A 17157-nucleotide genomic window follows, 5' to 3' on the forward strand; every position below is an offset into this window, starting at 1 on the left:
ATTGTGAGAATAATGTGCAAAATAAATATTTATGCGTCAGGCATTTTGCACTGAATATTATAATGAGAAGTCGATTTTCATGTAACAAGCTTCAGTGATATGAAGATCAGTGAAATTGTATCAGATTCCTTGAATGGAATATAAATGACTCCCGTGTGAAGAAATAGTGAGTGTTGTATCTGACACTTCCGAGGGTATTGTAAAAACTGCGCTCACTCGGTTCACACTATCACTGGCTAGTCCATTCTTATTTGACCCGTTTGTGGAATGTACCAATTTAGAAAGGACCAAATCAATGCTTAGTCTCCCTTGAAACAGAACGGACTGTTCGTTGGTGTAAATGCCCGCTCCAAATTGGAACCAACTGAATTTAGAACGTTTTAAATGATGAAGCGTGCGCATTGCTAGTGGTCGTTGAAGAATTATTATTATGAAGAAAAATAGTGCAAATATCTGTTAATATAAATGAATAAGTAATAATGAGTATTGTGTCAGAACCTGTCAGTCAATATCAATCAGTCACTGTGTTCGATCAATAATCTATTGAAATAATCCATTGATTTGAGTGGAAATAATCCTCAGGATATTCATCGATTTCGCCGAACTGTCTGAATTATTATCGACGCCGCTACGTGTGAGATAGAATTAAATCAAATTTCTTACGTAACATCTAAGATTAGAAATACTCGTAAAGGTAACCGAAATGTGCTTTGATCAGTCGTGTGGCGAACATTCGAATATTCGTCATCGGACTGGAAATCAACTCTACTGTAGCTTGTACAAATCTTGTCAAATCGAGTGTATAAATCGTTCCCTTCGCCCGCGGAATGGAGAATGTATTTATATTGAATGTATATATCGTTCCTTCGCCCGCGGAATGGAGAATGTATTTATATCGAGTGTATATATCATTCCCTTCGCCCGCGGAATGGAGAATGTATTTATATTGAATGTATATATCGTTCCTTCGCCCGCGGAATGGTGAATGTATTTATATCGAGTGTATATATCGTTCCCTTCGCCCGCGGAATGGAGAATGTATTTATATTGAATGTATATATCGTTCCTTCGCCCGCGGAATGGAGAATGTATTTATATCGAGTGTATATATTGTTCCCTTCGCCCGCGGAATGGAGAATGTATTTATATTGAATGTATATATCGTTCCCTTCGCCCGCGGAATGGAGAATGTATTTATATCGAGTGTATATATCGTTCCCTTCGCCCGCGGAATGGAGAATGTATTTATATCGAGTGTATATATCGTTCCCTTCGCCCGCGGAATGGAGAATGTATTTATATCGAGTGTATATATTGTTCCCTTCGCCCGCGGAATGGAGAATGTATTTATATCGAGTGTATATATCGTTCCCTTCGCCCGCGGAATGGAGAATGTATTTATATCGAGTGTATATATCGTTCCCTTCGCCCGCGGAATGGAGAATGTATTTATATTGAATGTATATATCGTTCCCTTCGCCCGCGGAATGGAGAATGTATTTATATCGAGTGTATATATCATTCCCTTCGCCCGCGGAATGGAGAATGTATTAATATTGAATGTATATATCGTTCCCTTCGCCCGCGGAATGGAGAATGTATTTATATCGAGTGTATATATCGTTCCCTTCGCCCGCGGAATGGAGAATGTATTTATATTGAATGTATATATCGTTCCCTTCGCCCGCGGAATGGAGAATGTATTTATATCGAGTGTATATATCGTTCCCTTCGCCCGCGGAATGGAGAATGTATTTATATCGAATGTATATATCGTTCCCTTCGCCCGCGGAATGGAGAATGTATTTATATCGAGTGTATATATCGTTCCCTTCGCCCGCGGAATGGAGAATGTATTTATATTGAGTGTATATATCGTTCCCTTCGCCCGCGGAATGGAGAATGTATTTATATCGAGTGTATATATCGTTCCCTTCGCCCGCGGAATGGAGAATGTATTTATATTGAATACCGTGTGACGTATGATTCTGTATAGAACGCTAAAAACAAATGATTTTGTTTAACGTGAATCAATGTTTTATAGGGAGTTACCTGAACGTCTGTCTGTCTGCTCGTCTGCTCGTCGTAGCTCGATACTGTTTGTTACTAATCATTTATGGAGACGTTTTTCCAGTTGAAATCGATGTCGTATTTCGTTCGTAAAATGTAAGATAATTGGTGACCGATATATTCACTGGTATCGATCTCTTATTTTCAGTCAGTTTCTAATGCATCTCTCATCACAGGTCTCACACGTGTGAACACTGATTCAGGTTTCACCTTCATCAAATTGACTAAAATTCACATTTTTGTCATCGTGGATCGATAATCTTCATTCCTGCTCGATTTCCTCAGCAGCAATGTTGTCTAAAAATGTTTCTTGAGACAATTCCCCAAAAACAGCTAAGTCTGGATTGTGAAACTGATTATCTAGGCCTAATGAATTCAGAATCCTAATGAATTCAGAATGGACCAATTTAGACCGATTAAAAAGGCTGATCTGAATTTTAGGACCATTTTTCTGTGTGTGAAACTTTGCATTAATTGCCTGTAAATCTCAGTGTTGAGTCTAACTGGACCAGCGATAACAGGTGTTTTGAAGACATGCATATTGATTGGGTCCATTTTAGTTTGGTCCGTTCCAGGTTCGGCAAATACAATGTAGAACCAGGGAGGTTTCGCTCAGGGAGGTTTCGCTCGGGGAGGTTTCGCTCGGGGAGGTTTCGCTCGGGGAGGTTTCGCTCGGGGAGGTTTCGCTCGGGGAGGTTTCGCTCGGGGAGGTTTCGCTCAGGGAGGTTTCGCTCAGGGAGGTTTCGCCAGGGAGGTTTCGCTCAGGGAGGTTTCCTCAGGGAGGTTTCGCTCAGGTAGGTTTCGCTCAGGTAGGTTTCGCTCAGGGAGGTTTCGCTCAGGGAGGTTTCGCTCAGGGAGGTTTCGCTCAGGGAGGTTTCGCTCAGGGTAGGTTTCGCTCGGGGAGGTTTCGCTCGGGGAGGTTTCGCTCGGGGAGGTTTCGCTCGGGGAGGTTTCGCTCGGGGAGGTTTCGCTCGGGGAGGTTTCGCTCGGGGAGGTTTCGCTCAGGGAGGTTTCGCTCAGAGTGCAGCTCTGGTCTTGGTCTACATTTCTCTGTAGTTGTCATCATATACACGTCTAGAAATGACTCCCTGACTCCAAATTCAATGTTCAGAAGAAGTGAATAGAAACGACAGAGATTACTGTTACACTTGTTCTTCAGACGAAACTAATCGGTTCCGTTTTACCTCCGCATATTGTTATAAATAATAGAATATGAACATTGGACGGGACGGATCTATTGTTGGACTGGCCGGATCTATTGTTGGATTGGACGGATCTATTGTTGCGATCGTACAGTTTATAACCCGGGTATGAGATGATGAGAAGAGAATGAATGATATATGGAGTCATAGATTGCCTAACATCGGTTCATCGGAAATCGATACGAAGTCATTGACGACTATTTAGTTGAACTAATTGTTGCTATTCGTTATACGTTCTTGACCACTGGGGACTAATTAGATAAATTGTCTTCACGTCAATGACATACGCTCTGCTAGGAGGAGTGTTGGCGACCGAGGCTATTATAACGTGAATGTTACTGTCACATTCACGAGTTGTTGAATAGCTCTTTAATGAAATCGAACTCTTTAGACATTGCGTAATAACGTACTGTAGATATCCTAGATATCCACGACGTGAAGTAAATTCAATGGTTGAATCGTGTTACAGTAAATAGTATCAATATGGATTATTTTACTGAAAATGTCAATTTTTTCTACCCCGTAATTTCCTTCGTCGATTCTAGTTTTTATGCCTCTTCTCGTGATGTCAATAATAGCAGACAAAAGAATTATGAATACTCTGACATTTCAAGCCGGAGAATGCTGGTACGCGAGGAGGATTGTTATTTATTTTTTCAGAGATTTAAACCAGCGATGGTTCATATATCGCCGGTATAATGTTCCTATTATCATGTTGTGTTAAAACCATCTGGTAAAATGTGTGCAGTTTTTCTGTGTTATGTTTTGAAGTCGTACACCTGGATAAGATGTAACGTGTATCCTACCTCCTCTACCTCCTCTAGCCCCTCTACCTCCTCTACCTCCTCTACCTCCTCTAGCCCCTCTACCTCCTCTATCTCCTCTATCTCCTCTACCCCCTCTACCTCCTCTACCCCCTCTACCCCCCTCTACCCCCTCTACCTCCTCTACCTCCTCGGTATCAGTTTTTATCATACATAACTCAATGATTGTGAAATTTATACGGATGATCAGTTTCTCAATGGTTGGTTAATCATTTGACATACCAGCAATTGAAAGACTCAAAATCTAAGGTTAAGTTCATTTTTGTGACACATTGATAACTGGTATGCCAAGTAACCCATTGTATAGACACTTATAAGGCTGCAGGTTTTGCAGTTGCTGAAACAATAGTAATAATGATAATAGTATATTTATTTATCAATATATGTACAAGATTTTTATAAATGATTTTTACAATTAAAAGTTCATTGTTACCATTGTATTTGTATCTAGAAATTATCTTTTTATTTTTCCCGTGTAAATCTGACGCGCATATTTGTTTCAAGAAAAGTAATTTAATTTTTGCTGACAAGGAAAATTACTCAGCTCTTTCTAAGTTTCTAACACCAGGACTGTTCGCTTCGCTTTCTGAAAAAATGTCGTCTGCAGAAGATTTCATCGGTTTATCTGTACTGGGTGTATTATCAGTAGAGGTTATCAGTCAATTGATGTGGACATTCCAGTACCGCACATTACAGTAATTTAAAACATGCGATTGTCCATTGAGAATGTGACTGGAATTTCTAGTTGCGCCGTCCACTGGCGATAACTACTGTTATCACATATCGGAGGTATTGTCAGAAATAGCCGTTCGCGGATGCCTGCGATTGATTCGCGCGACTTTTAAGTCTCGATTACCGACTGATAGAACAACGGCAAAAATGTCTGCGATCGATCTGTAAATGATCGCTCTCTCCGGTCTCGCTGCAGGTCCGGTCTTAATACATAACTATACAATACATCATAGTGATAATACATCGATTATATGGGGAAAACACGTCCTGCTCCGGTCTGCAATTTCGAACTGAAGTAACTTTTTCATTAGCGTTACTTTCCATCCACTCGATAGCGGTCATCTTGAACGCGTACTCAAGTGCGGTTCTATTGCGGAAATATTTACCGGTCGCGTTGTTTGATAAATCTAGAACCGCCTGAATGAACCACCAGAACTCTAGGTTTCAGTAAATATTGCAATGATCGCAGTGCGTGACGTGTTTCAATTTCCTGAACGTTTCTGTCTTATTTTGACGTCGATGTTATTTCACCTGTCACGATTTGTTACAATTACATTTAGTTTGAGTCACATTCTGTAAATACACAATTTATTCTCTTCCGATTTCATTTTTTTGACAACATAAAAATCATTAAAAGAATTCTATAATGCATGTCGCGTGCGAGTTTATGTGCACTGTGTCCTCAATATCGGGGCTCGTGATTGCTGGTGGAGTTAATCCAATTCTGACCTGGAAAACCTGGAAAACTCGGGGAATCAGAAAAAGCTAGAAAATACGTGAATGAATGAATCGTAACATTTACACCTAGAACTCTCTGATTCACTCGAGGATTTTGTGGAAAAATCTGGGCGAACTTTTAGGGATTTGTAAATTTTCAACAATTTGTGAAATGTAATTTTTGGTTAGTTAGTCGTTTAGTTTGAAATGATATGAATCGATACTCTACAGAATCTACCGCGATCAAAACTTACGTTCCACGGTGCATTTTTTTGTTCTCATAAACTGTTGCTGATTTGATAAACTCTTCTGTTTCTATCTTTATCGGAAACTGCTGGTAAATGTTTGACTAAGCGTTTTACCTGCAGTAGAAACTCGTCGGTTCGTAAGCCTAGTTAATACCAGTCTAGCCTGTATATAGACTGTAAGATCGCCGTCGATCAGACCCTCAGTTATCAGTCAGCAGGGGCTGTGTTTGTACAAAAAATAGAAATCGTTACTCTGGCATTTGGTTGTTATTAATTCTTGATCTATTAGCTCCATTAGAACAATAGCTCAATGTCCACTGCGGTGGCAATCGTGTTATCCCCTGTAGTTTAACAGTTCGATAGCAACCACATTGAAAACCGTCCGAAGTCGTTTCGCGATGCAGTATCTGATATTGCGATATCGCGCTCAAATCTGTCATGAAAAATTTAACTGATTGAAATAAAGAAACCAGCGAAACTACAAGCGAATGTCAACTCTTTAACGTCATAATACGGTTGCTTTTGCTTGCGATCTTCCAAATTTCTCAAAAATTCTGGCAATAGATTCTGTGTAATAATCTATCTGTGAGCATTGAGGGTATAGCATTCTATCGAGGTTTGAGGTTTAGAACGATGAGGGCCCAGTGCAGAAAACTAGCAGATTTTTGAGGAGGAGTCAATGTTCCTGTTGCTTGTACTTAGTTTTATATTGAAATGTGTATGTGTCTGTGAAGTGATGTATTGCTATACCGAGACGAGTATGATTGAGATCAGGTTAGAGGCAGTGAGGTTATTAACTGTACGAATAGCCGATAGAATACGAAACCGTGTGATTCTGATTTTGCTGAATATCAGGGATAACTGATAGAGAGAGAGAGAGAAAGAGTTGATTGTTCCCCGGTGACACTGACTGATACGTCTCATCTCCCTCAGGATTGTCTATTTAATCACACCGTGATCAACAGTTTCAGCTGAATTCACAGTTTTATCCCTCTCTACGAGGGACAATCAGTTTATCTGTTGATTGTCGTTTTCGCTGATAGCGAGAGGAATATTCCTACTGTTTACTTTTTATTATCATTGACCAGAAGGTTTCTGGCTCGGCTCCAGTTCTGACATAACTGGAGGCTTAACATTCATCATTCACAACATCACTGGTTACGATTGGTAGAACACTATATCCGTGTTGACGCGATGAGGAGAGAATCCCACAATGATAATAAAAAGTCCGAAAATGAAACTTCGAGATTTCAACCTTTATTTCAACGTTTCGACTATATCCTAATAGTCATCTTCAGGAATAATTCCTGATAATAATTCAGTTTATTCCTGAAGATGACTATTAGGATATAGTCGAAACGTTGAAATAAACTACTATCTCGAAGTTTCATTTTCGGACTTTTTATTATCATTGTGGGATTCTCTCCTCATCACTGGTTAGTCCATTACCTGAAATGGACCAATTTAGAAAGGACCAATTCAGTGCTGTGCGTTCACACATGTTTTTTAAATCCGCTGTTGGTCCAGCTAGATTCAACGCTGTGATTGTCAGGCAAAATAGTTTACACAAAGAAATGGTTCATTCTAAAATTCAGAACAGACTTGGATCGTCTTTTGGTCAGTGGAACAGACTTTTTTGCTAGAGTGAACGCTGGACCCCTTATTAATTGGATTTAAAATCTTGACCATTATAAGTAATTCTAAATAATGCAGTGCGAATGCAGCATATTTCATTTGTAATCTTTTGTCGATACCTGATAAAGAAAGTACCACGCTTTCAATTAATTGGCTTCACACTGCAGTATAGGTGAAGTCTTCAGATGACTAAACAGTCATAAAAAGCCAGAAGTACCGAGCTGACTTCAATAAAAAACCATCGCATTATGCCGTACCTTTTAACTGATATCGTTTAAGTAGGTTCCAATCGAAGGGTAATGAGTAGATTACTAATTAGTACAGACTCATAACTGCCCGCCCGAACTGATGCAGGTTTTAATATTCATAAATAATAGGACAGCTGTAACACAGAAACGCCGGTCATTAATCTATCTATTGATGATCAGATGAAGTTTTGTGAAGATGTTACCGGTAACACGTGTCTACGCGATTGTTATAGATACACGATGAATTAGTAGATATTAGAATATATCGATATAGGGCCTCGTAGATCGAAAACAGGCGAATAAAATAATGAGCAACCATCGACTTAAAAATGCTAGAGCATCATTAGTAAAACACTACACACATAGATCAGTCTCTTCGGTCTCTTGTTTGTTTCACGATGATTTCATGAATAAGAATAATTGCTCATTACCCGAGCGTCCGGTCGACGCTCATCGCGATCAGTTGCTCATTTTACGGCCAGTATTTCCTCGTTTTACTCACAATCGTAGCTGATTAAATGATTTTTGGTTTCAGCTCGGGCGCGTGTGGAGTAATTTTGCCACAGGTCACACACGACAGTAATATTTTACTACGAATGAATCATCATCGTTAATGTGTCTCTTCAGGCGTTGTTTTAATGATGTCATATCAGTATTTCATTGTTTTTTATCTCATTTTTGATTCGATGTATTTAAAAGATGATATCGCTATAACAGGGATGCATCGAGATTATCACTCTAGCGCTGATACTCATCGATGAACACAGTTTAGATATAAAAATAAACATCCCCCCCAAATTCTCACGTTACATTTGAAGGTGGTAAAATTTCAAAATTTTCTGGGAGGGATACCTACAACCCATCGGCAGTACTCCGCATCCCCTCCTGCTAAACACTCGTATTATTATGAACTTATGACCATCGTTGATGGTAGATTTAATTTTTCATTGCCCCGTAGATGCACCCTACACATCTCTACCCCTTCAGGCGCAGCAGTCTAAATCAATAGGCCGAACACACATGAACCCAAATTATCTTCTCTAATATATTGATATGGTTACTGTAACTGTTCTTCTAATGGAATGTTTGTAGATGTCATTTGTACAGTTCATCTGTCACTAACAGCTTTTAGATGTTTGACGAGGCATCGAAAGAAGAATCTGTAGGGAACCGATATCTGACCTGTCCACCCGACCTGTCCACCCGACCTGTCCACCTGACCTGTCCACGGTCAAGGCTTTCTGATAAACTTGCTACTGCGGGAAAGTTCTCTGAGATGTCAAGCACAATCCTGTATATGGTTCCACTGTTTAAACCAGTATTGTTGAAACATGTTGCTGCTTAATGGAATCTTATAAACTCCTCTTGCACTATAGCCAGGATAAAGCAAAATTTACTAACAATTTTCATATTTAACAAATGTGCCTTTTCAATGATCAATAATGCCCGTAAATGTGTCTCATGACCTTCAAAAGTAAGCCTCAGGTCCGCTCTTATGGGGACAATGGTCCGGACCACAGAGACTACCCCTTAAATATATACTATGTATTAATAAAATTGCATTTTGTATAATTTCAGAGATTTAAGTGATAATGATATAGAATCAATAACACCGGGAGCGTTTAACTCATTGGATAACCTCGTTAAACTGTAAGTATTATAAATCAATCTCTCTACTATCAAACTGCCAAATATTTTTAACATCTGTTTTCTTGCCCCCAGTCTACGTACAGCGCCACGAGCAAGGCGGGTCTGCATTTTTAAGACATTTTTTTACGATCGCAAGTTCGTAAATAATGAATAAAAAACATGCATTTTCAGTGTACGCCCAGTTGAGGTGGGAGGGGATTCGATTCTACTAGAAATATACTCCTAGAGGTTCAACAAATCTATTAACACTAACGACTCCTAAATTAAACGGATTTCATTAAATCGAACAGAACATTTTTAAATACATCATAATATAATTGTGTAGGGATATCAGTATGCATGCATACCGGTTATGTAGCATAATGCTAGAAAACATGTGAACAACTAGAAATTTGCTGGTACGATTCTTGTCGGGTCATTGCTGAGGGTTACAATAATTTTCTATTATGCGACTCGCGGACCCCTACTTTCTTAATCAAAATATTTCTCCTAGTTTTCCATAACTCGCCGTGAACGTGAATGAATAGCTCTGCGGAGTTCTGCGCAGTTCACGTGTATTCGTTATGCGTTGAATATTGTATTCTATAAAGTACTAATAATAAAACCGCGAGGTTAAATGGGTACATAATTGAAAGCTCATAACGTAAGATCTGTATGAAACTGTCAGTTCTAACACCGGGAGTCTCTTTCCAGACCAGTGTGCCGTGACCTAGCTTGCTTAGTTTTTATAACCGCCGCCCAGGTGGCCCTGCGTAAACCAGACTTCCTCATCCCCGGGTTTAAATGCCTGATTGTTTTCATAAATCTTGACTTCGTGTATTAAACCTCCTTGCATTTCATACGTCAATTAATTCTCTGAATAAAAATCTAAACGATATTTTGCGAAAAAGAATATAGAATTTTTAAACGAAGACTCAAAAGTTGCACGGATGTGGCATGGTTCATAGCGTGCCTCAGAATTGCTCAAAAGTGAGCACTTACATTTTACAAGTTCCAAAACTTTACTTTAGACTTTGGTTTTCCAAAATTATTTTTTTTACATTGTGTTATTGACAATGATGATTAGAAGTGGTGGTCTTAAATGATAAGAAAAACTGTCACTTTTACCTCGCTAAAAATGCTTAATTTTTACTATAAAAAATCGCTTAAAAGTCCTCAATTCTGTCACAGCCTTTCTACTGTTGAACCCTGTTTGAGTATTATTTCATTTTATGATGATTAAACTCTGAGTCAAATGTGAACCCACAACTGTAGAACCTGATTCAAATTGGTAAATTTGATCCTCTATACCTTAATTTTGAGTTGATTTTACCTGAAAAATTTTGAATTCGCAAACGAAACTGCCATTGAATTCTTGTAATGGAAACTGATTCGCCGATATTATTTGGAGAAAACTTTTAATTTTGAAAGAGAAATCGTCAGTGGTTTTTATATATAAGTAATATATACACGAGTGTGACGATGCGAAGTAAACGTGAACCACGCCCTGTTAATGATCATTAGGCAATCGCCCTGTTAATGATCATTAGGCAATTTAACTCCACAGTCAGAAGATAACCTAAGATTGCACTCAGTCATTTCACGCGTTAATCGATCTTATCGATCTCAAAAATAAAACTCTACACGAAAATGAATAACATTTCGACGACGACGATATTAGTTCGTCGTTGTGCGTCGCCTGAAACGCTGTTTTCGAAAACGGGAAGCAACTCGCCCGGAGACAATCGAAATTCGTAAAATTCATACAACGCGGAAGATTGAATATGTTTTTAAAAATCGACTATAATTCGTGTAATTGATGTTAGTGTATTTCACCCGCCAGGTATTATATGCGTTATTTCTGCGTAATTCGATTTCGTTCGCCGCGTCGCGTCGTATGCCTCGCATCTTGAAAGTCATCCGACGCCCGAAAGAAGCCGATGAAATGGTTTTTTGGAACAGTAGTTAGTCATGTTCTGTATCGTATGATTTTAGCTGCCTTCACGCACCGTTTGACTGACTAGTATTATCTAATTATAAGAAGGCTTTTGATCGTGTATAGTTTGCTAAGAATATCGCGAAACCTATCGATAAGTCGTGCTGCTCATTTAGATCTGAGCGTATAATATGATGAAGTAAGGCTCGATGAGAATCTGTATGAGTGTACTTGATGTACTTCTAACCATTTCGATGCATCATTTCGATCAGTAACGATGACGGCTTAATTCCTGACTTTTGCTTCTTTTGTCACGGAACTAATTTATAAATTGACTATTAACCCATTCATAGAATATTCATCGGAATTAACGCTAGCTCGCGCGGAGCAGGCCTTCGGGTTTTAAAATCAAATCTAGTAGGAATTTTGTCAGTCTTATGACGAGAACACGCTGCCAATCTGTCAGCAATACGGATCCTGAACACTCACGCAAACCCTTCATTAATGATGAAAATAGCAAATCTCATTTAGTTTTACATCAATTATGAATTTCCCTCGTGTAACAAAGAGAGAGATTACAGTTTCAGATCTCTAAATGTTGTTTGAGTTTTCAGATGAATCCATCTGATGAAATCTCGATGTTTAATCGCTGATATTCCGCGCGATATTTTGACGGATCTTATTTTATGATTTTCTCGTCTAGACCGAGGCTCAGACCGAGTCGGCGAGATTTCACTGATTTTACCGATAATTGTCGCAAATTGTGCAAATATCTGATCGAAAGATGTCAGCGAAATATGTTTGATGTCTTTTCAGGGATCTATCGAGCAATAGGCTTAAAAACATCAGTCGTCCAATGTTTGAAGGCTTGAAAAAACTAACTAGATTGTAAGTATAACTGATTCTTCATAGCCACGTTCACACGTTTTTAGAACGGTCTGAATCTAGTCCGTCCCAAACAGACCAAGCTGGTGAAAAGTCCATTCCCAAATTGGTCCTTTCCATTTCAAACATTTTTGACTGAACTGAAAGACCAATCCAGATCCATCAACATTTCAGAGCTGACCATTTCTCTGTGTTTGAATAGAAACCGTCATTCACAACGCTGGTTCTAGCTGGACCAGTGATAACAGGGCATTTAAAAACATGTGTGAATGCACCACGTTTATTCGACTGGTTCTAAATTGGTCCGTTCCAAATCAAAACGGGCAATAGTGTAAAACATGGCTGATGATGAGTTCATTTGATTGTGACATGATTTTGATATATCGTTTTTTTATGTTTCTAGGTCGTTATCGAAGAATGAAATTGCAACTATAGACGAAGGAACATTCGACGACCTGAAATCACTTAAAAAACTGTAAGTCAAACATCTTTTATTCGATGTCGTCTTCATAATTTCAAATTTCTTTTATTCGCATCGATTTTTGCAGCGATTTTCAATCGAATCATTTGATTTGCGATTGTAAACTGCGGTGGATATTGCGCTGGTCGAAGAATCGTAACGTGCGCATATCGGACAACACCAAATGCGCGTTTCCCAAAGATCTTGAGAAGCGTTCAGTTCGTACGTTAAAGAAGAAATTACTCCACTGCAGTAAGTGTGTTTACTCACGTCTTCTGTCAACATATTTTCTATTCTTTTTAGTCACGGAAAATTGAGCGAGTATCGGTTGCATCAAATAAACCGCGTTCACACGGTCGCTGTTAGTCCATTTTTATTTGGTCCGTACCTCGTAAGGACCTATCTAGAAGGGACCAAATCAATGCTGTGTATATTTGCGCGATATGTTTTAAGTCAGCTGTTATCACTCTGTTCAGCTTGATTCGATACGGTGATTGACAGGCAATTAAAGCAAAGTTCTTCATTTGAAGCAATTAAAGCAATCATTCTGTTAGGTGAGGATGAATTGGTCCCTTCTGAAATGGACCAATTTAAAATGGTGTGAACGATTGGTGCGTTCTAAATTGTAACGGAAGGTTCTAGATTATGTTATATAAAGCGGCTACAGCCTGGAAGTATTGTAGCGATCTCGCAATGATATCTGTGCTGATATTTTCGGAGTTAAGTCATACACTTGTAGCTAGATCTTTCTCCGAGTTACTGACAGTTAAATCGTGTGACAAGCGACTTTAGCGTTAAGCAGTACCTGGGATTTAATGCAGTTACCTATAATCGATAGAGACCGTCTCTAAACTCATATATACGACTAGTGAGTGTAATAGTAAAAGACGACTGTGGCTGAGTTAATATCGATATTTATCGCGTTGATTGACGTGAACACATGTCTGTGAGTCATGTCTCTGTGAGTTGTCCGATGTATTTAATGAAGTTACCAAGTTGTCATTGATTTCGATAAATCTGTGTTAGGAACCGATGAATGGCGTCTGCTCTGTGCTATTGATCACGTGTGTTTACGAGGCTCTGAGCGTCTGATAATTCGACGCTGTATCAATTTGTTGCACTTAACCAAAATTGTTGTATAATTGTAGCTAGTTAACGCGTGTAATTGGTTAAATGCTGTTGAGTGTGACAGAATTTCACAGATGCAACTCTCTTAAGACCTCAATACAGTTTTCCTGATGTGAAGAGAATAGCCGCAATAAATCCCTTTTTATATAAAACGAACAGTTTTAGAGTCCATGCTGGAACTGACTGATTTAGAATGGTCCAAATTATTGCTGTGCATTCATGCACATTTATCACTGGTCCAACTAGATACAACATTGTGATTGACAGGCAATTAGAGCAAAGAGCCCATATCGATAGATTTATTCAATTCAATTGCTGATATTTTTGAAAATGGCTCATACCGAATGAGTTGAACTTTAGGCCTATAGTTTTTCTGATTGTGCATTTTTCTTTCATATGAAGATAGACAGTTGTTTGTCTGTGCAAACTGATGTCTCTCGCAAAATGTCATTTGGCTACGAGGTATGAAAACTGATCGTACCGAATTTAAGAGCGCTCGTCGGTTTTATTGTCAAATCAATATCTCGAATGTACAGTTACTAAATCATTTGATACTAAAAGAGCAACATTAACCGATTTGTTTCTAGCCTTCCGAAACTGTTCAGAAATTCATCATCTATAAATTCGTTTGCGATAGATGTTCAGTTCAGTTTAATTGACGTATTCATTACGCTTTCAAAAATGCGCTTTCATGAATTATGAAATAGTCGATTTCGACAAAGCAATTTACGATGCTGATTATTTTGATCGACATACGAATAAAATCGTAACGAATGTAGCCGTGCGAGCTGTAGCGGTAACCCTGCGAGCTGTAGCGGTAACCGTGCGAGCTGTAGCGGTAACCCTGCGAGCTGGAGGGGTAACCCTGCGAGCTGTAGCGGTAACCGTGCAAGCTGTAGCGGTAACCCTGCGAGCTGGAGGGGTAACCGTGCGAGCTGTAGCGGTAACCCTGAGAGCTGGAGGGGTAACCCTGCGAGCTGTAGCGGTAACCCTGCGAGCTGTAGCGGTAACCCTGCGAGCTGTAGCGGTAACCCTGTGTGCTGTAGCGGTAACTAACCCTGCGAGCTGTAGGAAATCAATTTCAGTCGTAACCTGTACGTGTGCAGTGATCTGATCGATACTCAGGCGTTATTCTATAGACAATTTTTCTGATAAGTATCGCATCAAAAACAATGCAGTGAATCAAATTTCATTTATAAGAGACGAAAAAATATGTATGCGCGTCGAAATCAATGATAGCTGAAAATATTGCTCGCTTACTCCTTGATTCCTCAGTTAGATATAAACAGTGGTGGATGATCAGATGGCCTGGACGAGACCCTGGGTCAAATTTAGCCCCGTGTGGGACGCACGTAAATCACTCGTTACTTGAATGCTATCAAAATGATGCTGTGGCAAGTGAGGCGATTCATTTCCAGAACCAGTTAGCATTCGCACCAAATAATTTGACTGTTGCCAAAAGTTGGCTTGGGCTTGGTCGGATATTTTGGTAGGGTCAAATTTGACCCTTTCCAAACAGACACAGACCAGTTTGGCACCAGTGTGGCACAGACCAGTTTGGCACCAGGCCAAATTTGGCCCTGATCGAAATAAATCGCTCCCGTGATTTCGGGTATTGTTAAGTAATAACCTTTAATGATTCGAATCGGTTTGTTTTTTTCAGATTGGCCAGTAAAACTGAAAGTATTCAAATTAATTCCGTCCAAGAACCAGGTCGTGTTTGAAGGTGATAAACTGCCGTTTGAATGTCAGGCGTCGAAGTCCGATTCATCGACGAGAATCGTCTGGATTCGTGAAGGTCACGCCGTCGAGACTAATCGGTCGGCGGGTATCATCGTAAAAACTGCGTCGAAAGATAGATCTGTCGCCGTGAAGAGTCTTCTGCTGAAAAAATTACAAGTTAAAAACTCCGGAGTTTGGACGTGTCAGGTATTTCCTCCCTCTCTCTGCTCCCTCTTCCTCCCCCTGTGCTCTGAATGGATTCTATAACAACCTTAAGCCTAGCGCACATAGCAAGAAAAACCTTGAAACAAGAAAATGATTCTGCGTTCATTCATTTTGATGTTTAATTCACCTGCCATAGCAAGATGATTAGAGGAGTAGTAATTGTATCACATGGTATGTGATGATATCAAATGGTTCCGCGAAACAATTTGTCTCATTCTCAAGAAAGAAGCCAGAAAAATGTTTCCGTTTCATGTTTACTTCGAGTTGTTGTTAACCCTCTTTTCTCTCTTTCAGGTGCAAACTAAAACTGGTAATATTTCCAAGACGGTGAATATTGTAGTTATATCTGACGATACTCTACATTGTGATGCGGTTACTATCAGTACGAATAAAGGCACGTTTTCCTGGCCGAAGACGGTATCGGGCGTGTCTATAGAATTCCCATGCAGCGACCGAGCCACGACGTACCGCGGTAAAGCTCCGCCGCATGCGTTTTTTACGTGTAATAAAAACGGAAAGTGGGAGAATCTCGATACAACTCAGTGTCAGTATATATACGAGATGACTCGCGTTCTCGAGCAGTATACACTGGTAAGTGTCATTAATCAGACCGAGATATTAGCCACGTTCACATGATGTTATTTAGAGTTTAGATTAAGTCTGTTCCAATATAGAACGAACCAAGCGTTCACACCTGCTTAAAGACGGTTCTAAATTGATCCGTTCCTGTTCAGACCGACCCAAAAGACTGATCTTGTTCTGTTCTAAATCTTAGAACGGACCATTTTTCTGTGTGTGAATTAGAAACTGCTTTATTTGCTTGTCAATCACAAAGTTTAGTCTAGCCAGACTAGAGAAAACAGTATGTTTTAAAAAGTATGTGAAAGCATAGTATTGATTCGGTCCGTTCTAAATTGTTCCTAAGTAGTGATATAAAAATGTTATATATCGCTGAATATTGGCTTTCTTTGATTCTTCAGACACCATTGAACCACTCAAATGTCGCTGCTACGGCGAAAAAGTTGAAACAATATATATCTGACGGTCGAGCGATGGTCGATAGGATGGATATTATTTTCATATCGAAAATTCTCGGAAAGCTGAGTCCATTCGTATCCGTAAATCCTGAAGTTGTTGATGTTATATTGGATATTATGAGTATTGCGATGTTGAATGTATCTGATCATTTGTTACTGGCAGCGCAGAAAGAAGCCCAAGCCTGTACCAGGTATATATAAATACACAAGGACCAAGTTTCATAGATTTTGGGGCAAAATAATCCCTGGGAACGTTTTGAAATTTGTCACTACATAGAAGATGGAAGTTTTTTTAATTCTGTCTCGATAAAACTGGTCTCAATTTCTTCAAATCTTCTGTGACTGGATGATACTTTAAGTCACAAAAAGGAAGCATTAAAACTAACTGAAGGTTTAGTTTTGAAAGATACAATCGATTTTTTCAAAAATTTTCCTAAAAAGAATCAAGTATCTCGTTTA

At 39.3% G+C, this 17157-nt stretch overlaps 1 protein-coding gene across 1 annotated transcript in view; it reads left to right on the forward strand.

The window, feature by feature from the left end:
- LOC141900881 (adhesion G protein-coupled receptor A3-like) overlaps positions 1 to 17157 on the forward strand; it is a 32523-nt gene that overhangs the window by 8256 nt on the left and 7110 nt on the right. Inside the window, exons 2-8 of the mRNA XM_074787936.1 lie at positions 9255 to 9326; positions 12058 to 12129; positions 12530 to 12601; positions 12675 to 12838; positions 15378 to 15643; positions 15956 to 16252; positions 16642 to 16889. Of these exons, the coding sequence (XP_074644037.1) occupies positions 9255 to 9326; positions 12058 to 12129; positions 12530 to 12601; positions 12675 to 12838; positions 15378 to 15643; positions 15956 to 16252; positions 16642 to 16889 (1191 nt within the window). The remainder of the gene's footprint in view (positions 1 to 9254; positions 9327 to 12057; positions 12130 to 12529; positions 12602 to 12674; positions 12839 to 15377; positions 15644 to 15955; positions 16253 to 16641; positions 16890 to 17157) is intronic.

Source organism: Tubulanus polymorphus, chromosome 2, assembly GCF_964204645.1.
Source record: "Tubulanus polymorphus chromosome 2, tnTubPoly1.2, whole genome shotgun sequence".
NCBI lineage: Eukaryota > Metazoa > Nemertea > Palaeonemertea > Tubulaniformes > Tubulanidae > Tubulanus > Tubulanus polymorphus.